This window comes from Schistocerca cancellata, chromosome 1, assembly GCF_023864275.1.
Source record: "Schistocerca cancellata isolate TAMUIC-IGC-003103 chromosome 1, iqSchCanc2.1, whole genome shotgun sequence".
NCBI lineage: Eukaryota > Metazoa > Arthropoda > Insecta > Orthoptera > Acrididae > Schistocerca > Schistocerca cancellata.
The window spans coordinates 407357485-407382060 of record NC_064626.1 but is presented as its reverse complement, the minus strand read 5'-3'; the positions used below and the strand labels follow the sequence as shown (position 1 = coordinate 407382060).

The window sequence follows — 24576 nt, the reverse complement described above, 5'->3', positions numbered from 1 at the left end:
ATCTAAGAAGCTCCGTCCATTCCTTACATGAATCCTGGGCTCTCCAGAATCCGATGGTCTAGTCGAGGGATGAAGGATTGCTTACCTCCTGGAGTACTTTTCCGTTCAGTGTTTATCATCATGCCTTGGTTGAAAGTAAATTAAGAAAGGGCCTTAACCCCTTCGTGAGATGTTACACCTGTTATCGAATCGCCAGACCGCTTTTAACAGGCAGCGCAATATGGGAACAGACGTATTTCGTAGCCGAACACTTTTGTAAACAATCACTACTAATTTTTGCGCCGGCCATTAACCTGTAGATAGTCGCTGAACATTTAGCAGCTTGTTGCAACTCAGACGTGACGTGGATTTTTGCTCTGCTTGGTGGGTTGCCTCTTCCGCTAGATCCGCCGTACTGAGGTCCATCCTCTCATTTACTACCGTTGACGCATCACTATCAGGAGAAAATGACAGGACCACTTTCTTTGGCATGGAGATTAATATCTTCATCCACCTCATCTTTCCAGGCTGAATGGTTTTCTTATAGACTTCTTTCGAGTCTGCAACAAATTGTGGAGCAGAACATAAGAGTTTATGGTATCTCTCCTCATGAATTGGGCTCGCAGAAGTTGCCACTGGCTAAAGGTCAATTTCCTTTGGCTTTTTTCTTGGCTTTATTGTGTAATATCCGGCAAGGAGTCATATTCAGCTATTATACATTCATTCTGTGGAAAAATATCTGTTTAATGAAATCCAATTTCTGATATCGCTGGTGTTGCCCCATTCATTCCTGCTCAGTTGAAAATATTTTCAAAGTTGAGTTTATTGATCTTTGTTGCTCCTTCTGTACTACGAAAGAAGGTTATACATTCATTGTCGTTGCATGATTTTAGTGGCTTACAGTGAAGTGTCTAATGGCTGCGGGGGATGGCCTGAGAGGTGGAGATATATGATACTTATGTTATTTTGTTCAACATTTTAGGACACATGATCATCCACAAAGAATATGCAGTGACCAGGAACCCTGAGACACTGCGTTTAGATTTTAGAAATGCTTCTTCATTAATACATTCTTGATTCTGTCACCGTTTTCGAGGACCCATTGGGAAATCCGTCATGTATTCCAGATAATTTTTTTTTTAAAAATACGGTCATAGGTAGTGGTTCGCTGAGGTTGAGGGGGCAGGGGAGGGCAGCTCTTCTTTGAAATTAGCACAAGCAAAGATGGTAAAAAGTGCCCCCTTTTACACACACGTCTGTCGACAGATTTTCTTCTTCTTCCGGTGGAAATATTTCTTGTGGACTTCTTGTAATTTGCGAAGCTGATCCAACTGCATCCTAAAGCAGGTAAGACTTGTCCGGTAAATTATTATACTCTGCATTTTTACTCAAGGAAAGGAATGGAGCCGCATGCTCTTTGTTAACACCATAGCATCTCGCTAGGGAGATTCTTCCTGCTTTCTTCAAACATAACTTTGGATTTCATTCTCTGAATCCTTTTATTCATTACGACTGAAATTCATCTGGGTGTTGTACCGCGTCATTGTATAAAATATTAAATATTGTAAAACAAGTATAAGAATACGAGAGGCGATAGAAATTATTAAACTTAGAACACTAAAGAGGGTGGGTGTTACATTACTGGCAACCCATCGTAGATTGTACTAGTGCAACATTATTCAAAGGAAATCATAATTTATAGCTTATGCAGTTTAAAGACCGGTATTTTCCCCCTACTCTGTAGCTGTGGTTCATCAGCTGTGTGCGTTTCTTGAAGTGCGATGATATCAACTGCATATTTCTGTGTGAGCCTGGAAAGATACTCACATTTTGCTCGACTTATCCCTTCGATATTCAGTTGACAGATGCGCAGAGATGGTCCAATTCTACGAGCTTGTGGGTCCTGAATAGGACCGCACATGTCGTACTTTCAGAGGAACTTTAATGGACATTCACCGTACATCGGATGAAGCAGTCAAGTGGATTGAAGAACTAGACATAGAGCTGTAAAATTGTACGAACTTGTGATTGTACATTTTAGTCCTGAAAGTATTGTATATAAATGTAAATCAATGTACACATCATACGATAAATAATAAATAATAATAGCTTATGCATTAGTTTATTAGAATATATTAGATTTCCAGTAATGCGTTACATTCCGTATCAGGAAGTGAAAACATTCCATTTTTATACCATAATGTGATCGTAAATTTCACGAGGGTATAGTAATACAGGGTTAAGCATCCGGACAACATTAATAGAGAGGATGGCCACAAACCAGTGTCGTCCTGGGAGAGGGCTATCCCAATGCCTTCAGCAGTGTGCGGTCGTGTTGCAAAAGCCTTACCCGGCGCCGTCACAGCAAATCAAGCAAACAGCTAATATAGGAAATGTATATTTTTGCGTACACCACGAAGAGATCATGACCACCAGAATCCAAGCTCTCGTTTGCAGGCAAAGGCCAATCATCGACAAACAGGATAGTCCACAAATAGCCTCCTACCTACCCTCTCCCTCTCATCATGACTTTATTCTAGGGCGAATAATGTTAAAGATATATCACGTACTGATACCGACAGTTTGCAATTAATAGGAACACCTTTCCTCCAGTAAAAGCTCTTTTGCCCTGATGAAGATCGTTGTAATACGGCCGAAACTTCAGTTTTACGGTTTATTTTTTAAAATATTTTGTACTATGTTCAAGGATGCTGTACGGACTCACAAGAATTTCAGTCACCTTGACACCAGATGAGAAAGTCGCGTTGTTATGACTTTTAGTCATTCCTTACCCACCATTTTCTTGGCTTCAGAGAGTGCATGAGTGCATGATTTGCTTTGTTGACTTTTACGGACTGTTAGACAGCCTACGTTACTTTATTTCAATCCGTCGAGAAACTACAAGCAAATAACTTCATGATTCTGGAACGATTTGATTTTCTTGCTCTTCACTAATGTTCACTGACCACCGTTAACTTTACTGCAGTACCTTTTTCAGTTTCCAGTCATATCTGTAGACAGCAAAGTGGTACCACAAATAATTTCGCTACTTGGCGCTGACTTATAGCTTCACAAAGAAGAAGTTTTTCTTACACGTTTTCCCATCTGCGAGAAAAAATGAAAACAATTAATACTAAATGAAAACATAATAACAATTGCAATAAACTGATGTAAGAAATTCTGACCCTTTTCTCACCACTGTATTGACCCGATGCGCCAGAAATACAAAATAACTTTTTCCCTTAAGTAGGTAAGGCTGTGCAAGCACATTAACGTAGCAGTGACGCCATGACCTATCCTCCAGTAGAAAAACTTACTGTGAAATTAACACTCAATAAATTACTACTATCAGAAATGTAATAATTTGAATCGGAAACTGATTTACATGGCAGAATATTTTCAGAGCTTACGAAAAACTGAACAATCTTCCATAAATCTTAACAAAGCAATGCAACACTATTGGCAAGGTCCTAGCTTTCGACTTATACACGGAGTTAAAACAGTCACCACACTTTGCCACTTTGAATGTGACGATCAGGAGGAAATTTGTAGAAGTGACTCGATGCAAACCTCGGCCCGATTCGACAGATCTTACCCTATCTCCACAAGCCATCTTACGGTGTATATGGTGGACCGTGCTTCCAGTACCATCGTCTTTAATGGTCATTATGTGATACGTTCTGGAAAGAAGTAACGTTTTTCCCGCTCTCCTACAAACGTACGCTCTCAGAATTTTACCTCAAAACCTCTCCATTATGCACAACGCCTCTGTTCTGGCGTCTGCCGATGGAGTCCGTTCAGCGTCCTCATAATGCGTGTTTTCGACTAAATGATTGAGTTACGAGGCGCGTCGTCGTTCGTTGGATCATATGTAGCTTTCATGTTAATCGAAAAGGGTAAGAGCCCCAGACTAATGAGCAATACTCAGAAACAGGTCGAAAAAGGTTTTTGTAAGACAGTTCTTTGATGGATGAATTACATTTCCTTAAGATTCTACCAACGATGCTAAATCAGCAATCTGATTATCCTGCATTTTCTTTATGTTGTCATTTCATTTTAAGTCGCTCCAGATAGTTATTCATAGATATATCATGACAGCTACTATTTCAAATGCATTTTTACAGTAACGTAATCGACCAACAGATGATCTCTTCAACTTTTTATATGCAGTACGTCACATTTATTTATAATGATCAGTCGTAGATCCTTTGCAAGTCTTCCTAAATTTCGCTACAGTTTACTATCGTCTTGCAACGTTCCTAATAATAACTGTACCGTCTTTGAATGGTCTTCATTGCTGCAACCTAAATGATTAATGTTGTTGTTGTCGTTGTTCTTTTGGTCTTCAGTGAGATGACTGTTTTGATGCAGTGCTCCACACTGGTCTACCTTATGCAAGACTCTTCATATCTAACAGCTGCAACCTACATCAATTAGGCTCTCGTAACTGTATTCACTCCTGGATCTCCCACTACAATTTTTAGCCCTCGCACTTCCTTCCATTGCCAAACTGATTCTATCTTGATGCCACAGGATGTGTCCTATCAACCCTTCTCTTCGTTTAGTCAGTTTCTGACATAAATATTCTTTTTTCCCACTTAGATTTAGTACCTCCTTGTTAGTTATGGGGACTACCCTTCCTCAGTATCCTTGTATAGCACCACATTTCAAACGTTTCTGTACTCTTCTTGTCTGAACCGCTTACTGTCCATATTTCACTTCTGTACAAGGCTGCACTGCAGAAAAATAGCTTAAGAAAAGATTTTCTAACATCTAAACGTATGTAAGAAGTTAACAAATACCATTTTTTTCAAAAATGTTTTATTACTGCGCCCAGCGTACATTTTACATTTTTCTACTTCGATCATCCTCAGTTATTTTACAGCTCAAGTCGCAAAACTCATTTACTACTTTCAGATTGTTATTTTCGAATCTAATTCTGTCAGCGTCGCCTGATTTTCGCCCGACCCCTTTTTCGTCACTGAAGGAATTAAAATACCTTCGGAAAACCTCAATGTTTTTTTTTTCATATTCCCTAAATTTTAATTCTCTCTACCAAATTCCTCAATGACTTTCTTTACTGATTTTCAATATACACATTGAATAACATTCGAGATAAACTTCAACCCCGCATCACTCCCTTATCAAACACAGCTTTTCTTCCATGTCCTTCGAATAATACAACTGGAATCTAATTTCTGCATCAGTCGTGAACAACTGGAACCTTCAGAGTTTCGAATACTGTAGGCCAGTCAACATCGTCAACAGCGTTCTATAAATCTACAACTGTTAGGAAGGCAGGTTTGCGTCTCTTGTAGGATAATATGTAGGGTCAGTGTTACCTCAAGTATTCCTACATTTCTGTTGAATCAAAACTGATATTTATAAAAGTGGCTTTTACCAGTTTTTTATTTTTATGTATATAATTCGTGTCAATATATTTCAATCGGAAATTTTTAAATTGATGGTTCAGTAGTGTTAACCTCTTTCAGCCTCGGGCCTCTTTGAAACGAAATTATTGCATTGGTCCTGAAGTATATAGGTAATTTTAGCGTCAAATATATCTTACGCATCAGATAGAATAGTTTTATCATTGCTGCCTCATCCAATGATCTTCATAATTCTGAGGGAAAATCGTCTTTTCCAGGGTCCTTGTTTTCTATTAGGGCTTTCAGTATTCTGTCAAATACTTCTCACCATGACATAGCTCAGATCTTATTTTACCTACTTGCTCTTCTCTGTCTACAATATTATCCTTAACTTTCTTTCACATATACACGTCCTCTGTGTATTCCGTTCACCTTTATAGTTTCACTTCTTTGCTTGGAAACCATCCGATCTTTCGGCATTCATACAACTGCTTCTCCAAAGTTGTGCATCGCTATAGGCTTTCATTTGCCCTCTAGGCATTCCTTCTTAGCTATTTTGCAGTTCCTATCAATATTCTTTTTCATTCCTAGATTCCCTGTTATTTACTACATTTCTATATTTTCTCCTTTCATCGATGAAACTCAATATATCCTGAGATATACAAGTTTTCCTTGGAGGTCATGTCTTTTAACCGATGTGAACCTGTGTTTCCTTCCCTATTTCATATCTCGAAGCTACCATTCGTCTTCTATTGCGGATATTCCTTTCTCCTGTTTGTGACCGATGTTGTCTAATGCCTCCTCTGAAACCCATAAAAACATCTGGCTCCAACAGTGCATCCAAATCCCATCTCCATAAACTGCTACCTTTTTGGAAGTTCTTCAGTTTGAATCTACACTTCACAACGAATAAAGTACGGCCAGAGGCCGAGGACGTTATACAATTTAAAATTTGGTCTCTAAATATTTTTATTACCACAGTACAATCAATCTCGAACATTCCAGCGTCTTCAAGTGTCTACCATGTCTTTTCATGATTTTAAACCAAGTGTTAGCAACGGTTAAAATATGTTCCGTGCAAAATTCTACCAGGCAGTTTTCTCTTTGGTTCATCTCCCTCACTTCGTATTCTGCTAGTATTTTTCCTTGACATCCTTTTCATGTTATTGAATTACAATCACATATTAAAATTACATTTCCGTCTCCGTTGACTGAATAATTTCCTTTGGCTTCAATCTCTTCATTTTCTGCGGAGCTAGATTACATGCACTCTTCTACTACGGTGATGGGTGTTTGATTCGTGCCTATTTTTGCTATAACAACGTGTTCGCTATGCTGTTCATGGTGGCTTACCAGCACTCATATTTTCTTATTCATTGTTAGGTCTATTCCTGAATCACACCTATTCGATCTTGTGTTAGCCTCATGTACTTTCACAGCATAGGCCAGCGAGGAAAGCTTCGCCAATGCAGTCTTCGGACTGAAGACCGCAACAACAACAACAAATATGTGCTGACCTGACCAGATGTTCTATTATGACAGGAAACTAACTTCATTAATCCCCACTGTATCTTTCTTTGGCCTATCCATTCCCTTTTTTAAATTCTCTAAACTAATTACCCGATAGAGGGCTCTAACAATCCACTCTACGAACGACAGAGTGCCAGTTTTGTTTTTTCTGATGACGACATCATCCTCTGTAGATCCCACCTGTAGATCCTAATTGGGATTATTTTATATCCGGAATACTTTAGCCAAGAGGATACTATTTTCATTAAATGATACAGTAGATCTGCATGCCCTTACGAAAAAGTAACGGCTGTGGTTTCCCTTGCTGCTGGCCGGGTTGTCCGAGCGGTTCTAGGCGCCACAGTCTGTGTGTGTGTGATGTCCTTAATTTAGTTACGTTTAAGTAGACCTCAGAAGTTAAGTCCCATAGTGCTCAGAGCCATTTGAACCATTTTTGCCTTGCTTGCAGCCCATCGCAGTACCGCCACAGCGAGTCTACGTTGGCTGATGATACAAGACCATATTAGTCTTGCAGATGATGAGATTCACGTTCACCATACAGGAACAGAATGTTGCCAACGCTACACAAGGTGGGATGAGGATAGGTCAATCTTTGAAGGAGGATATTTGTGTCTGATTTTTGTCGATGAATAACTACTGGTCTGCCTTTATATATTTTAAGACAATGATCCATTCATTAAATGCTATTCACTAAGAAATACATCGCAATATTTAATTATCTAATGTACTGCATTATACATTATACGAATAATAACGTATTCAGCTTTTGTCAGCATTGTCATCGTCCCCCGATTTTAGCATGACGGAATAACTGTGATTGTATCAAAATAAAAACTTATTCAACAGGTATACTACCTTTAAATTGGTAAAAAAATGATTAACTGCTAACGTCGTCAACTTAGCACAGCCTCTCCTACGATTTACAAAAAAATGCCTACGGCACTTCGAATTGTTCATGAACTATATAGTTACAGAAAGGAAAACCGTTAGCAAATATATAAAAAACGTGGGTAAGTACAGAATTATTTCTGTTAAGTGTACTGAAAGGAGTTCTTTTTAATCATGGATAAATACAAGATAAAGCCTGTGAAAGGAATAAAGTATTATATATTATCATATTACATGAAAGTCTGGGACATTTCGCTTTAGTAAAGCAGTGTATACTTGAAATCAGTAGTGGTAAATGGGGACGGATGATTTAGATTCGTTGAGATGACTCCATAAAAGAGTGGTACATATGTAAAGGAAACCACATTCGCGACGCTTGTGTGCCTACTTTTAGTACAGTGCTCCATCCTTTAGGATCTTTATCAAGTGGCTGAATGCATCGAAAGAATTACAAGGCGCTCTTTCAGGAGTTTGAATAAAAAACTTTGGAGAACGGGCCACGCTGTTCTTATGAATCTATGTTGAGTATATTTTGGGAATGAGTAATTGGAATAGTTTAAGAGATTAGAACACCTGCCAGGAAAGACGCTTACGTTTCTTTGACAAGCGAAAGTAGTTCAACAGAAAGTCACTAATTTCGGTACAAAATACTTTTTGCCATCTACTTTACAATGGCGAATTGGGCATTTATGTAGATATACTTTGCATGTATTGTATAAGGGCAGTGCTGTGTGTGTTGACTAAAATACAAAATTAATGGATGACCAAAATTATTAAAAAGTTAAACGCATTATACTGCCTCAACTCACAAAATAGCTTTATGTGAAATGGTTTTTCGATGCAAATGACCAAATACAAGATTTAAAAACCTAAATGTTGGCGAAAGAAAATGTGTTGCGTCCAACTGCAAATTTTATAGTTTATCAGCTGTTTAGGAATAATTTTTAGAAAAATTGAGATTATTTCTAGCTTTTTGTTGCTTCTGAATCGTTTTTGTTAACTTTATTTGACAATAACATACAGCTGCTAAAATTTCATATCTACATGGTGTCTCAGGAGAAACTGGCAATATACATGGATATGGCACTAAAAATCATTCCAGGCAAAAATGTCTAGTAAACATGGCTCAAAAATATGTACATTAAGATCTATGAGCAACTGTTAAGTACAAGATACGTCTTTCACAGTAGTGAAGATGAACAAGTGTACATAGCTCTTAAGGTATGCTCTTAATAGCCCATGTTTACATGACATTTTTATCTTATTTTTGTTCACACTACCACTTCTCAAAACATGGGAACCAAAGAGCTTCCACTAAAAACGATATCTTTCACAGTATTTAAAATGATGTACTGCTCTTAGCTCGTAAAGTATGCGTTTTAGAACCCATGTTTACACGAAATTTTCGGTTCGAATATCGTTGCTATCATGTCCCTGAATATTGACATTCGTCCTGGGACACCTTGTATTGTTGCTTATGTCAATCTGTGATAGTTATAAAATTAATTTCTGTTGTACGTCTTTCCAATTTCGAATGATAATGAATCATTGTTGGTCGTCTGTCGCTTTGATGAAATTATACTCATGTTTTCATTATTTTACTCTTCAGATCACTTTTAAGAGTTAATTTAGAAGTTGGTACACATTAATACCTCTGTAAAAGTTGGTTTGTTGGAATGAGCATCGATAAATGATTTGGCGGACAGGATGGGCAGAAATCTGCGTTTACTGATTAATTTTGTTGTACATGGTAGGGTGTCGAGGGTAACTGGACGAAGATACAAGACGACTTAGACAAAGTGTCTAGTTGGTGCGATGGAAGTCAGATAGTTCTAAATGTGTAAAAATGTAAGTTAATGCAGATGAGTAGGAAGAACCACCCTGTAAGGTTCGGTTACAGGATTACTAGTCTCCCGCTTGGCACAGTGAAGTCGTATCAATAACTGGACGTAACGTTACAAAGCGATTTGAAATGGAACGAGAAGATAAGAACTGTGGTAGAGAAGGCAAATGGTCGACTTTGGTTTATTGGAAGAATTTTAGGAAAGAGTGGTTCACCTGTAAAGGAGACCTCATATAGGGTGCTGGTGCGACCTACCCCTGGGCGCTGCCCGAGTGTTTGGGATCCGTACCAGGTCGAACTGAAGGAAGACATCGAAGCAATTCGGAGGCGGGGTGCTATGTTTGTTACCGGTAGGTTCGAAAGAAACGTAAGTGTTAAGGAGATGCTTCGCGAAATAAAACGAATTTCTGGAGGGGAGGCGACGTTCTTTTTGAGAATTTAAAGAACTGGCATTTGAAGCTGACTGCCGAACGATTCTACTATTGCCAATATACATCGTGCGTAAGGACGACGTAGATAGGATTCTAGAAATTACGGATCATGGGGACATATAAGTAGTAATTTTCCTCCGTCACGTACCGTACGGTGACTTGCTGATCTACCTAGCTGCAGATCTAGAATACAGTCAACGACTTAGCGACAAATTGGCAGGTCTGTTCTGGTCTAAGTTGTTAATTGAAGCAGACTCCTATTCCGCTAGTATTAGATAGTACCTGTTATTTATAAAGTATTATATTGCATTTTCTATAGCCTTCCGTAATTTAATGCTCTTTACTTCGTTACTTTTACTGTACTACGAAAAATAATGAATAACGACGTTTTTCGGTAGGTTTCCATCTATTTATATTACACAATTATATGTGGTAACATTATTTGAAGCGAGCAGTTTTAACCAGCCTTCCGTTAAGAGACATTGGCTGAAAATTAAATGCTACTGTAAAGAGAGAATTGTTGCCAGAGGCAATATACCAGGAAGGAAGAAGAAAGGAGCATCTTAACGAAGTCCAAAAACGATTTATTTTTTCAGTTAATCTTTGAGGTCCGAAAAGACGTTTAGAAGCTATGAATATTCACAGGAACAGAGAAATCAACTGCAGAAAAATACTAGTTATTTACAAGAAGTATTTGTGACCAGGCGATAAAGGAAAAAACGCGAAATATGTCTGGAAAATTGGTCTTGGTGGAATTAGACGTTTAACAGTCTGTCGCAAAAAATTCTATTTAATTTGGGATTAAATACCGCCCAATCTAAATACTAAGATGAGATATGAGCGACATGGATATACGTCATGCTACACTGAAGATAAAAAACGAAAAAACAGACTAAGAGTGTAAGACCCTCCGCCACAGGCTAAAGTTAAATTTGTGATACAAATTATTGCAAATGTAAATTTAACTACATAGCCTTACTTATTTTCATCCTGTTCCAGTCTGTTTTCATTAATTAACCCTTAAAATTTTAACATATATAGGAACGTTTGGACAGTTAACACATACATTAAATACTGTAATTTTGTCTACAAATTTTGTCTTTGCATTACATAACGAAGCCGTAAATCATTTTCTCTTTTTCACTAATGAAATTATTTGCAACCATTCCTTCACATTCTCATCCTATGAGGTCACCAATCGCTAAAAAAGAAATCTCTATGCTGAAACTGTTCATCTCAAATTTAGGGGTCCGTTCAGTATGATACTGACGCTCATTCCACCTTTGTTAAAATTCACTCTAGGGGTTACAGTGTTAGTTTTGTACATTCTTCACTGCATGCTCACTCTCACATTTTATAGATACGACTATCCTATGAAAGATTCCCGGTCTGGATGAGATACGCCTCAGGCATCAATTAAATTTTTATTAAATGCCTTGGTACGATTTTCTATCATATTGGAAGTCAAGTGCGAATCTAGGAAATCATTTTATTTACACTGATTTTTAAAACTGTTGCATATGTTGTACTAATAAATATGAACTGAAATATCCTGCAGCCAAAAGTGAAACTACAGAAGTGCACAGTTTGGCATTGGAATATTGCTTGTTCGATACGTATGAAGAAGTAGCTGACACCACAGGCGTACTTGAAAAAACACGCCATTTTTTCATCAGTCTTCAGATTGGTTTGATGCAGCCTGTGAAGAATATGCAGCATGGAACTGTAACTATTTTCTTAATGCCGACCTTACGCCTAAGAGATGCATACAGTCCACGTTATATTCAGTTATTTTAAGTTTTCCCGTAAGAAACTGTTTCATAAAATATTGGCAATTATAAATTGGCTTTGGATGTTACATGTTTCTAGCTTCCATTAAGATTTCATATTTTTGCAGTTTGCACTAAAGTAGTCGCTGTCACCTTTAAATTGTATAAGAAAGAAGTCTTCAGGTTTTGTTTACCTAGGTTAAACTATATTCATGTTTTCATATTAAATTAGATTTACTGTGTGTTCAGTGGGCACATTCAATGTTTGTAAGGTAATTTATTTCACACATGTTCATTGTTAACCGGTCATATTTCCTTGTGTTTCTCTCCACCCATCTTCCGTCTTTTCTTTATTCACTGTTTTTGAGTTACTGGTTTTCATGTTTGTTGGATGCAGCCAGTCATTTCTTTTTATCCTTTGACAGCGCTTTATATAATTTCTACACATAACGCCGTCTGTGTAATATCTGTTATTTCGCTAACTATCTGCTAGGTGAATTTCCAGTATCATTCTGCAGCACTACATTCCAAATGCTTCCAGCTTTTATTTCATAGGTACTTTATTTTCGTCGCTTAAATTTTGTAACTACTCTTACATAACTTGTTCTTTATTATTACACTGTCCTCAAATTTGCTTTTTATTTATCATAAGTTATGAAACCAATCACAGGTGAGGACATCTCCATTTCTACCATGAAGAGAGTTAGGATTCCTCGCTGTGCTCTGTGTCTTTTCACCAAGTGTTCAAGTTTGTTCTTCTTTCTTCCATACGTCGGTAACGATAAATTCAATTGTTTATATTAATGATTTATTCAAATCAAAGCGATCATATTGATTCCAAACTGAATGTGCACTAGACTTCTTGTTCCTGCATTCTACTTTATGACGCCTGTACAGAATTCGACCAGTATACGTTATGTTTAAATAGGTCTTTACTTTTGAAGACAATGTGCAAACTCGCGCTGCAAAATGACTTCTCATTTGATCTCTATTGATCTCTTGCTTCATTTCAGTCTTGCAGTTAATCTTTTCTTTCATTTCCTATATGTTGAAATGTGTTTCGTACTTGAATCATGAATATGTCCTTCACCTCATTGTTTGATTCTTAGTTTTATATCTTATTTTTTGACAACTGCGTGGTGCTACTGGTATTTCTTGCAGCTACCTGATGAGGCCATAATCATCTTACAGTCACCAGTTTTGAGAGTTTCTTCTACTTCTTCATGCTTTCACCGACTGGTATTACACTTGATGACATCGATCGCCATATTCAGATATTACATTTTTTTACTCAGTCTAGTACCTCATTATAATTATAATATCTCCTATCTACCACCGTTAGTAGTTGTAGGTGGAGAACTGTATTATTTATGTATTTCTATTTGGTTTTTGTTTGAAATTTTTTGGAGGTACATACTGGTGGGAAGAGGGGGGATGGGGGGGGGGGGGGAATAGAGACGCTTTCTATACAAAGAAGCTAGCCCTTTAGAATGGGCACTGAGACAGAATCAACTGCCCACAGTAGATACAAGAAAAGATAGTCTGTCATTAATACAGTATCTGATCTTATGTGGCAATATCAAGTGCATTAAAATACGCTTTTGTTTAAAAAGTTTTGGCTTTGCAGCAATCAATTTGCCTCCAAAAATTTTAAGCTGACTTTACTTTCATTGCCAGACTCACCAGGAAAAATCAAGTGCTTGATTATATACCTGCATTTGTCAATTAGATTTTCTTGTTTCCTTTTATTTTTATTTACTTATTTATTGCTTGATGTTTCTTTCTTCCAAACGAAAAATTGTTAATTTATTTCTGTATACTATGTGTGGTATTCAAAGAAACTTTAAAATTTCATAGACACTATATATTATCCTACATATCTCACAGCAGGTTTGCTAAAATTTTCACAACTTCATGGTCAAATTACCAGCCTACTGGCGTCATAGGACATTTCAGAGTAGATTTCTAGACTACTAAGATATACATTTCCCCCTATTCCATCATATCATCAGAAAATATTTTCTTGTTGATACGTTAGAGCCTTCTAGGGAACAAGCAGTAATATGAGTTCCTTTCTTTCCTTCCAGTATCTTTCATTATTTCACTTTATTCCTTTGTTCTTCCTTGAGCCAACTTCTTCCTAAATATTTCTCTCTCTATTATTTCTTCTTCCCTTATGTTGCCTCCTTCCCAGTCTTTGTGGACTTCTCGAATCCAGTTGGTTGCTGAATTTTTTGCCGAAGATATATGAAAATACTTTTGGCTAGCCTATTGTCATTCATTGTGTAAAAGTTTGACAAACTGTAATCTCTTTCTTGTTGTGTCTGATAGTTTTTATATGTTATGATAAATTCGGTTTTTATATCTTCATTTTTAAATTCTGAAGATGTCAGACTACTTAATATTTTCCTGATAATTTTCCTGTCCGGTACTTCCAGTTAGAAGCATATACTTCAGTTCATTCATTAGCATGAAAAAAAATCGGCTTTCACTACGGTGTTTGTTTTAACGATATAGATAGGTATTTTTTTATAGCCATCACGTGTGTCCTTCTGTCTACAGTAGACAAAATATCTGAAAACTGTATCGGACGGATATTTTTTCTTCAAATTTACAGAGTATTATCTATAAATTTTTATTTTCTCTAGAGAGATTGTTAAGCTTTCTCTATTGGCTGTTTCTTCGAGGAGATTAATCTGTATCGTTAATTTTTCTGGCTTTCAGAAAATTTGCCAGAATCAGTATTTTCTTATTTCTCCAATAATAACAGCAGTGCATAAATTCAAATGTATTTACTACCATATCCTTGTTCATTCACAGGTCATAAAGGACACACAATTAGTCTTTTATTTCAAATATGCGGAACATGTTTATTTTTAGTTGAATATTTTGTCGTACTGAGTCTTAAATCGGAATTTTGCTAGTTTTACTTCTTAAGTCCTATATTAAGATTAATTTCATCTCTGTTTTGCGTATCCATAAAAATAAATTTTCACTTATCTCGTATTACCTGTATTTTCACTTCCCTGGCATTACCTGTATTAGTAACTTTGTGGCTGCTATTTTTATTTCTTTGTATCACTTCTTCATTGCAACAGAACACCTTACGTTTTATGAGGTAAATGTAAGTATTTTCAGCATTCCAAGAATCTTTTTTCCTTATCACTTATGCGTACACGAGGGAAGTTTGGGAACCGGGGATTTACGGTTAATAGAGTAACAGGTTCTGTAGCGGCCTGTATGCTCACTTTCTATCATATCTTTTCATAACTGTATCGGGAGGAAACATTACTACTGGGTACCGGGTCAGTCTGCTGTGTTCACTGTAGTGATTTCTAGCGACTAAATGAACCGATAGACATAGTTATCTCTCATTTAAAGGCGTTTCTACAGTCAAGGCATGAATCTGATAGTAGTTTACCAGAGGAAGTTCGTTATTCAATGAATTAATGATAAAATATTTGTTTTGGCGAAAGACTTAAACGGTGGTAACATGAAAATATCAGTTTATTATTACCGAAAGTAAGAACGGCAAGTAGCGACGGGTGTTAATTACGTTTATTAAAAAATAACACCGTTATCGGTTTTGAACCAAGTTGTTGCCCATCATACTGTAGCTCAAATTTAATTTATGTCGTTTACGTATTGCTAACTATAGGATGTCATCTGTTTCCAGCTATGGTGAAAGCTACAGAGGATGGTTGTATTCTGCAGGATAAGGCACGTATCTGATGATTTTTTTTTATCTTTCTGTTTTTTCTTTTTCTTAGGGAAATCTGATTTGTACACTGGCAAAGTTCTGGAAGACTATCTACGGTACAAGTACTCCATCTATTGGGAGAATTGACCTTAGTTGTTAAATGATGCATATTCCGAGCACCTGGTAGTTCGAATTGGCACTTATCGGTTCTATTTGCAACAGAACACATACACGTAAATATATTGACCAAGTGGACGACTGACATAAATAAAACCATGATATGTCTGATTTTTATGCAAGATGGTCTGTGATGTTACGGCTAGAGGTAGATGAGAGGTAAATAATATAGTACCTGATTCCAGAATATATGTTCCCTTTACAACTACGCTGACGTACTTTTTTTTACGTACTGAATTGACGAAATATTTTTGAATAAAATTATCGTATAGTATTGTGAACTCTATTGCATCTTCATTAGATATAAAATACCTTATGATTAGCCATTACTTCTATAAAAAAATTTGTAATTCCAGAGACCTGCGTGCTTACAGTAAGTAATACACGAATCATGTCAATACGGCAGTATGCAACGTATAAATATTTGGTTAACTAAATAATGAATAAGCTTCTATACTGCAGCCACACTTGAGTTATTTTTGTCCTATTTTTACCACTCTGCAAGACGCATTTTGCCGCAGTTTCTTGTTTTTCACCAGGAACAACACAGAGTAGCTAAATAAAGACAATATTACACGGACGTTAGAAAGCGTTACGAACTCAGAATAAAAGACTCCGAACCAAAATAGGAAGAGGAAGATGATCTTAGAGAGGAAGTCTAAATTTCTAGATAAAAATTTTGGTGTTTTACTTAACTGATTGTCAACAACTACAATGCTATAACTTAGAAAATTTCTTCATCATCATGAAGCATGTGAAATGTTTGTTGTCCATAACTAAGGATGACAAATTTCATAATGAATTTTTTTCTTATTGTGATAAATTTAATAAATCGTCCAGTGCTGTGTACCATTCCTCTTATCAGTAACAGTTCGTGTTACTCAACATCAAAAGGATGACTCATAATTAAACTGCACAAGTTTCTTCCAGCTCTTTGTTTGAGCAGTTTTTAATTTGGACCACAGACGGCAATAGGAAGTTTGAGTGTTGTACTCTAAAATGTTTATTTCACAGGTACCAAGCTTTGTCACCATGTTCTTTAGTCCACAGAAATGTGGTTTCCCCTATGACTGGATGTATGACTGTTTACTGATTCAACAACAGCAAGGATGTAAAGACTGTAACATGGCCACTTCTAGTAACGCAATGATATGCACACCAATTCTTCGGCCCATGAGATCAGGAGGAAGTATACGATTATGATAGTCACATAACGGAACTAGATACACTGCAGAAAAACATCTAATCTAACCTAGATCTAAGAAAGTATATCATATCTTCACAGGGAGTAAAAAATATATTGACAACCTCTTTCCTTCCCCACAGAAGAAAACTTCACCATTAATTAAATCACACAACAAACACTCTCATACAAGAAAGCAGTAAAGCGCACATAAAACATTTCAAAAAACTTAGATATAAGACCAGCTTCGAGAACCGCTTTTTTATGTGATTCCTACTTGCAGATCGATTCTTAAGTTTCTAGACACCGGTCACATGAACTTCATTTCTCGCGATATATGCTAAAGCGTTTTTTGTAATACATCTGTGGAGCTCAGTTTCTAGTGTCAAAATTTGTTTCCTTATGTTCCCGAAACAACAGTAAAGCGAGGAATTCCACAGGAATGCTTCTAATGAATAGTGAGTGTGGCTAAAGCTACCCAAGGATTTTGACGGCAGGCAAACATAAGAAATGAAAAGCAGCATCATTCAGATAGCAGGTTCCATTTATCTACAGAGGACAAACGCCTCGGTGCGCCGTCATTCGTTACCCGAAAAAAAATCTTTTTTTTCCCCAGAAAGGAAGACAATTTAATTACTTGGTTTCTCCTGAAAAGAAAATGTATGTAAATCATTACGTCTCTGAGGTTATCTGTTGCCCTTAAATTCCCACCGAGGAAACAAAAACAGGTGAAAAAAAATGTATGTGCTTTGGCCCGTGTGTGTATGTGTGTGTGCGTGTGTGTCTGTTTGTGTGTATATATCACAAAGATATTGCGAATATAATTGGGCGCATGTGGACGCATAGCGCGTGGGAGAGGAACGGAAAAGAGTCAGAAAGAAAGACGAGTATGCGGGGGCGGTAAGAGGGGATGAGGGAGGGGGAGAAGGGTAGTGAGAGAGGTGAGGCCAGGGGCTGTGCGAACGAATGTATGTATATGTATATATATATACACACACACACATTTGTGTACGTGTGTGTGTGTGTGTGTGTGTGTGTGTGTGCTGCATTTCGCAGCACTGTTACACATTATGTATTCCGAGCCATACACTTTACTATATCTTACTTTTGTTGGAACTTTTGAGTATTTTACTTTTTTATATTTGTTGCAGGGAAGTGAGGCGCGGGAAAGGAGGAACGGCAGCGGAGGAGCGCGGACCGCGCCGGCGAGCGACGCACCTGCGGACCTGCAGGCGGGCGCCCACCCCAGCGCCGGCCGGTGCGGCATTCATCACGTGTGCCGCTGCCGCCTGGACCACGTGGCCGCAGCGGGCCGCCGCCCAGCGCGCGGCGTTTTTTTGCCCGCCTCCCGCGATAAAGCCAGTAAAAAGGCTCAAAAATGCGCCGGCGAAGGCGGAGTCGCGCCGCGAGACGCCAATGCGGGCGGCCGGTGGCGGTGACGCCCCGCCCCCACCTGGCCGCGTCCCGCCCCCGCCGCCTCCACCTCCGGGCTCGCGGCGCCACTTTTTCTCCCCTTATCCCGCGGGCGCGGGCAAGCGGCGGCTGGCGCCCTCTCCCCTGGGTGGCCGGTCCTTACATCTCCCCGACTATATTTTTAGTGATAAAAATTCTTCATAATCTCCAGCGGAGGAGCGGCCCGTAGAGAGGAGCGGGGAGAGGCGAGAGGGGCCTCCTGGTACTGGTCCTCCTCCTCCTCCTCCTCCTCCTCCTACTCCTGCCCTTCTCTGAGAGCGCCAAAAAATTTCTCATTGCCCAATCCGGGTGTAATTGAGGCGCCGAGCGCAGCGCAGCCCCCAAGAGAAGGCGAGAGAGGCGGCCGGCGCGAGCGCCGGCTAGCAAACACGCTGCTCATGCAGTATGCATACTATTTCATTCGGTTATGACTTTATCTATGAGGGAGCATAAATTGGAAAGAGAGCGGCTCATACGTACCCTCTTTCTCTCTCTCTCTCTCTTGCGCGCACACACACGCAACTCGCGCACGCCGAACAAACGCGAGAACGTGCCTGCACGTGTTTAACTATTCGCCGCACTGAAAATAATTTTCCGCGCGCGACGACTTAACTCGCGCGGACGTTATCTTGCCGGCTGTAGGAACGCGTAGCGGACTACTGGGCCCAAGGCCCAAGACCTGCGGCGCGGCATCAATCTGGCGGGCTGCGAGCGCGCCGCGCCCTGACAGGGGCATCAGATCGCGAGAGAGCACTGACTGTCGCGTGTCGATACCGCGGCTCTAATAGCTATCGGTGTATCGCCGCCGCTGCCGCCGCCGCAGTCGATACAACATGTTTACTGGGATCGCGCGCCACCGGTTGCGCGCGCACTGGCGCGGCGGGTCGCGCGGGCGCAGTGCAGCCGGCTGGGGTGGCGCGCTTTACGACTGCTGCGGCCGCACAGACTCTTCCGCTGGCGGCGTTCGACTCTGTCCGCGGCCTTACCATAGACGCTTCGGATAGCTCTGGAGGAACACGCGATACTACCGACTACTCTCTGCCTAGTGTGGCAGTTGTAGGCAGACATGTCACCTGACAGCGCATTTCGAAACCGCAGGCACCACTTCTTCTCTCGCGATCGTACTACTGCCTAAGAAAGCACATGGTCTTTAGGCCTACCGGGACCATCCGACGGCCGTGTCATCCTCAGTGGACAGTGCGGATAGGAGGGGCGTGCGGTCAGCACACCTCTCTCCCGGTCGTTATGATGGTGTACTTGACCGAAGCCGCTACTATTCAGTCGAGTAGCTCCTCAATTGGCATCACGAGGCTGAGTGCACCCCGAAAAATGGCAACAGCGCATGGCGGCCTGGATGGTCACCCATCCAAGTACCCTCCACGCCCGACAGCGCTTAACTTTGGTGATCTCATGAGAACCGGTGTATCCACTGCGGCAAGGCAGTTGCCCACTGCTGTTTAACCGCTTCCTAATTCTCTGCTTAAGCAAAACTTGATGAGCGTCTAAACATCCGTCGAGGAAGAGGTTTTCATGTAGACGACAAAGCTGAAATGACCAGCACGTCCGCCTCGGTATCTGCGGGTCACCGCGGCATATTGCTAAGCGGAGGTGCCCGGTTTCCTTTCCCGGGCCTACAGCAGATTTTCTCAGGTTGGGGACTGGGTGATGTATCGTCCTTACGTTCGTATCGTCATAAATGATATGCCACTGTTGAGAAGGGCACTCCACGAAAGCCAATAAATTGAGGAGAAAGTGCCGCGCGTGGTGGGACAGTGGTATAGTCAGGTCCACGAACGAAGGTGGTTCGCGCAGGTCGAGAAACACACGGGAATTACATTATGAATGAGATTTTCACTCTGCAACGGAGTGTGCGCTGATATGAAACTTCCTGACAGATTAAAACTGTGTGCCGGACCGAGACTCGAACTCGGGACCTTTGCATTTCGCGGGCAAGTGCCTTACCAACTGAGCTACCCAAGCATGACTCAGAACCCGTCCCCACAGCTTGGAATGTAGGCTACGAGGTACTGGCAGAATTGAAGCTGTGGGGACGGGTTCAGAGTCGTGCTTGGGTAACTCAGTTGGTAGAGCACTTGCCCGCGAAAGGCAAAGGTACTGAGTTCGAGTCTCGGTCCGGCACACAGTTTTAATCTGTAAGGAAGTTTCGGGAATTACATTGTTCCAAGCGGCATTTGCGGCACGCGCATACACGTGCATTACGCTTGGTTCAAGCACGTACCTACAAATTATGTATTTCACTTGCTTGTGTGGAATTGGTCACTTAGCACTATCGACAGCCATGAAAACTCCTAACAAATGGAATAAAAATTCACTAGATAACTCGCATTGGGATCTTCGTCCACATCAGTTGTCTCAGAACACTACTGATCTCTCATTGGCTGTCGGAGAATGCCTGGAGTATGTGCCCAGAACGAGCCTCAACTCGACGCCGTCATTCGTGACTCCAACTACAGCACACTAGTCTTGTATCGGGAGGAGATCAGCGTAAGTCGGCTAATGACAGGAAGCTTTCTCTGAAAGACAGTGGTCTAATTCCTCCCTGAGCTGTAGTTTGTTTTTGTTTATAATGACCTCGTCGTCGACGCGACATTAAACCTTAATGTTGTTCCCTTTTCTTAGAAAACTGAACAAGATTCTCTTTAAAAAAACCTCGAGGTTTCCAGGAAAACTCAAACGTGGATGCTTGGACTAGTATCTGAATTCTCGAAACGGGATTCAGTATGTTGACCAATGGGTAAACTCGTTCTTTCTCTGTATCTAAGGAAGAACAAATGAAAATGGACTAAGAAGCAGAGTATCACAGACAAAGAGAGCGTTCCTGGCCAAACGATATCTACTGTAAACAGTCACAAAATCACACACTTCAAATTGACAAAAAAGGCGTCGAAGATGAGCATCTGCAGCATATCAGTCTATGAAACTACATCATGGACTGCACAAAACTGGAAAAGAAGTGTCTAACAATTAGTGACACAGAATGACGCTGGATATTAAGTGGGCTGATAGTGAGACATGAGCAGTTCCATCTCAGAATCGACGAAGAAAATATTGATAAAAAAGAATGGAAACTATCTATGCAGATCAGACGACCTCTATGGTGCTAAAATAAACCGTGAAGCTGTAGATGGCAAAAACTGTAAGAGAGCCTTGAATACACGGAGCAAATAACTCAGACAGTTGGGTGAAAATTCTACTCGGAAATTCAGGTGTTGACGCAAGGGAGAAAGTCTTGTACGAGAGGAATCACGTCAAACCTGTGAGAAGATGCTGGCAAAAGAAAAAAAAAGTATCGTCACTGGACAGCACTGCTGGATGCGCTTATGGTTACAACGCTCATCCGAACGTTGATGCCCGAATCCGAGAACAGAGCCTCTTACCTAATCTTCGAGTAGCTCAACCGATAACAGCGTACGAGTGGGCTAAGACGGGTATGTGATACGTAACGTTATCAATTTAAAATTATTTCATCCATTTTCTGTCGACTCATATGACGACAGCATAACAGTTGCATAGTTTCTAATATCGTCCTTTGAAACTGCGACTGTGTCTTCTCTTTCAAGTTACTCCACAGCTACCCTCACGTGGACTGATCTATGTATGGACTGCCGACTGATTTTTGCTTGCTCCTTTCTCTAAGGTGTCCCTGGGTAACGGCTTGGGGGCTATGGACAGCACACATTTGCCCCAGCCTTCAATGTCGGCTTTCGTAACTGGAATCCCTGCATATTATTCACGTGGGCACAGCGTTTGACCGCATGTAGCGGAGAGCGTTTTGTTCCATTCTTACGACCACGCAGAAGTCTTGACAGTACGGTCAAACTGCGTTGGAGGAAGGGTATAGGTCGCTTCCTTAATGTCGTGCATGGTTAATTTACTTACCCTTATGTAATACAAAGCACCAGAGTGAAAGCAAGCCCTTATATTTCTGGGCGCTTCACAGAGCGAAGGGATTATTTGGAGACTGGTCTCGCAATGAGGAGCAGCGGTGTCAAATCTCAGCCCGATTATTCCGATTTAGATTTTTCACGGTTTCTATGTGTCTTCTTCTTCTAAGCTCATTATTCATTCAATGCTGAATGAAGGGTGCTTACGTAGTTTTAAAATTTGGTCAGTTCCATGAAGTAGTGTGATTTTCTAGAGCCCTGTCTTAGTACGGTTTTTTGTTTAGCTGGTGAACCATGCCTTGGGTTTGTCTGTTGCGATCGAGTCTAATTACGTGAGCAGCCCATGATATTTCAGCTGGTACCTTCCTTTAAATAATCTCTTACCCATGTTTATCTACCAATCAACTTCGCCATTATCTTGTCCCTGAGACTGATGCACCGCATCCTCAAGTGCATTGGCCTTTGTGCAGTCGGTGAATGTGACCTTTGAGGTGGCCTAGTCATTGGGTATGACTTGAGTAAAAAAATACGTCAGAGACATTTCAACGCAGTCGGAGTCGACCATTGGAGACGTGATTGTGAAACGGAAATGTCAACGAAGGACCACAGCTAAACGAAGATCAGGCAGTCGCCGTGTAGCTACCGACGGACATCGGCCGGAGAACAGATGTAAAAAAATCACAAGAAATTGGAGGAACGGAATCACTCATGGGTTCCAGACTGCTGCCTGTAGTTCAGTTAGTGGAATGTTCATAGGGATTAAACCCTGCGGTGCACGGTTTTCGCTGTAGTGAGCAGCTTTTAACGGTCACTTCAATGGCGTTTCCAGTCAGTCATGAGGCTGCAAATGTATGCAGGGCACACCACCAGTAGGGAATGCTCGTGCAGCGGATGGAGTGAAGTTGCAGGATTGGGAGTGGTCGAAAACGCCAAAAAAGGACTATTGACCTCTGTCCACTGTAGTGGGCGCTGTGCCCCACAGGGATATGAGAATCTGTACAGTGGTCGAGGAGCTCCTCGTATGTTAGACGTTACTGTAGACAAGTCCAGTCAACGCTTGAGCTGATATAAAGCGTTGGTGCTGTATGATTGAAAACGAGTGATTTGTATTGATGAATTACGCGATTGGTGAGTCGCGCGATACCCCGTGGAAATGCGTCGGAATGGAATTTTACACCATTGTGTCCTGTGTACAGTAGAGGAATAGTTCGGAGACGATGACTGTATCAGCACGACAGAGCACCCTGTCCTATAGCGGCAACGGTTTGTGAACAATAACACTCCTGAATCGGAATGAGTCCCAAACCGAATCCAGCGTAACACCTTTGAGTTATGCGTATACTTCGCTCCAGATCCCAGCATCCCACATGACTACTTTCTTGGTTTTTGCTCTTTGGGCTGCCATTTATCTAAATACGTTCAGACACCTCGTTGAAAGTACCGCCAGGGGAGGTCAATCCGCCATAAAGACGATGTCTTTATGTTGGTGTAATTATTTTGTTGGTGTAATTATTATTTGGCAACATAACGTCCTCTAAAACCAGAGGTATTAATTTTAAAGTTAAATTGTAGCTTCGCATCACCGAACGGACTGTCAGAATATTTAACGTATTCCGTATGTTGTATAGTGGTAGTCTATTAACTTTTATTGCTGAATTTCAGTATTTTGTACTACAAGACTTATTTTTATTTGTATTTTAATTGAATTAACTGTCTCAAATACAAAATAAGTTTGAGTTTTTGATGCAACTGCCCATTGATATTCATCAAGTGGTTACTAAGTTTTTTCTTTTCTTTTTTTTTTTGTAAATTTCAGCGTTTTGCAAAACATATTCTTGAATAAGCTGACGATTTTTCCCTGGGGCCTCCTTTTCTCCGATTCACCTTTTATGTAACCAATATGTGCTCTCCAGTTACAAGTAAATCCTATTTTTCGTCGTATAATGCTGTGATAGCTTGTTAGAGAAGCCAAGGCTGATTCTGTTCCACAGTCCCGTCATGTCTGTCTACTGTTCTGTCTCTGATGATCTTTGCGTCAATCGGACGTTTAACCTTCCTTTTTCCTGGCCGGATGACGACGAGTAAGCCAATGGACACGAAACCCACTAAGATGCGTTGTGGAAAGGAGGAATAGGGTGTAATCGTCCCTGACGAAGAAGTCATTAAAGATTGAGCAAAACGTCCGATAGAGGATGGAGGTCAACAAAATCGGCACTATCTTTCCCGTAGCACCCATGTCGGCTCGCACAGTAATAGATTTAGGGAAACTAAGGTGTGGCCGAATGGCCATCCAGACGTCACTCATCCAGAACGTTAATCCAGTCCCTTAAGTAATGCAGCACTTGGCAGT

General features: G+C 40.3%; 1 protein-coding gene and 1 pseudogene across 1 annotated transcript; one reads left to right on the top strand and one right to left on the bottom strand.

The window, feature by feature from the left end:
- The first annotated feature begins 15789 nt into the window (after window positions 1-15789).
- On the top strand, window positions 15790-18597 carry LOC126179679 (sterile alpha motif domain-containing protein 1-like). Its single transcript, XM_049924633.1, has 3 exons — window positions 15790-15845; window positions 18021-18400; window positions 18494-18597. The coding sequence occupies exons 1-3, from the start codon at window positions 15790-15792 to the stop codon at window positions 18595-18597; spliced, it is 540 nt and encodes a 179-aa protein (XP_049780590.1).
- A 1054-nt stretch (window positions 18598-19651) lies between these two features.
- On the bottom strand, window positions 19652-19769 carry LOC126100133 (5S ribosomal RNA; annotated as a pseudogene).
- Window positions 19770-24576: the final 4807 nt, after the last annotated feature.

Bases quoted from the DNA above. Each gene is read 5' to 3' on its own strand.
- LOC126179679 (XM_049924633.1), top strand. From the start codon at position 15,790: ATGTCTGATTTTTATGCAAGATGGTCTGTGATGTTACGGCTAGAGGTA. The intron at 15,846-18,020 runs GTAAATAATATA...TATTTGTTGCAG, and splicing joins CGGCTAGAGGTAGATGAGAG to GGAAGTGAGGCGCGGGAAAG. The intron at 18,401-18,493 runs GCAAGCGGCGGC...CATAATCTCCAG, and splicing joins CCCTTATCCCGCGGGCGCGG to CGGAGGAGCGGCCCGTAGAG.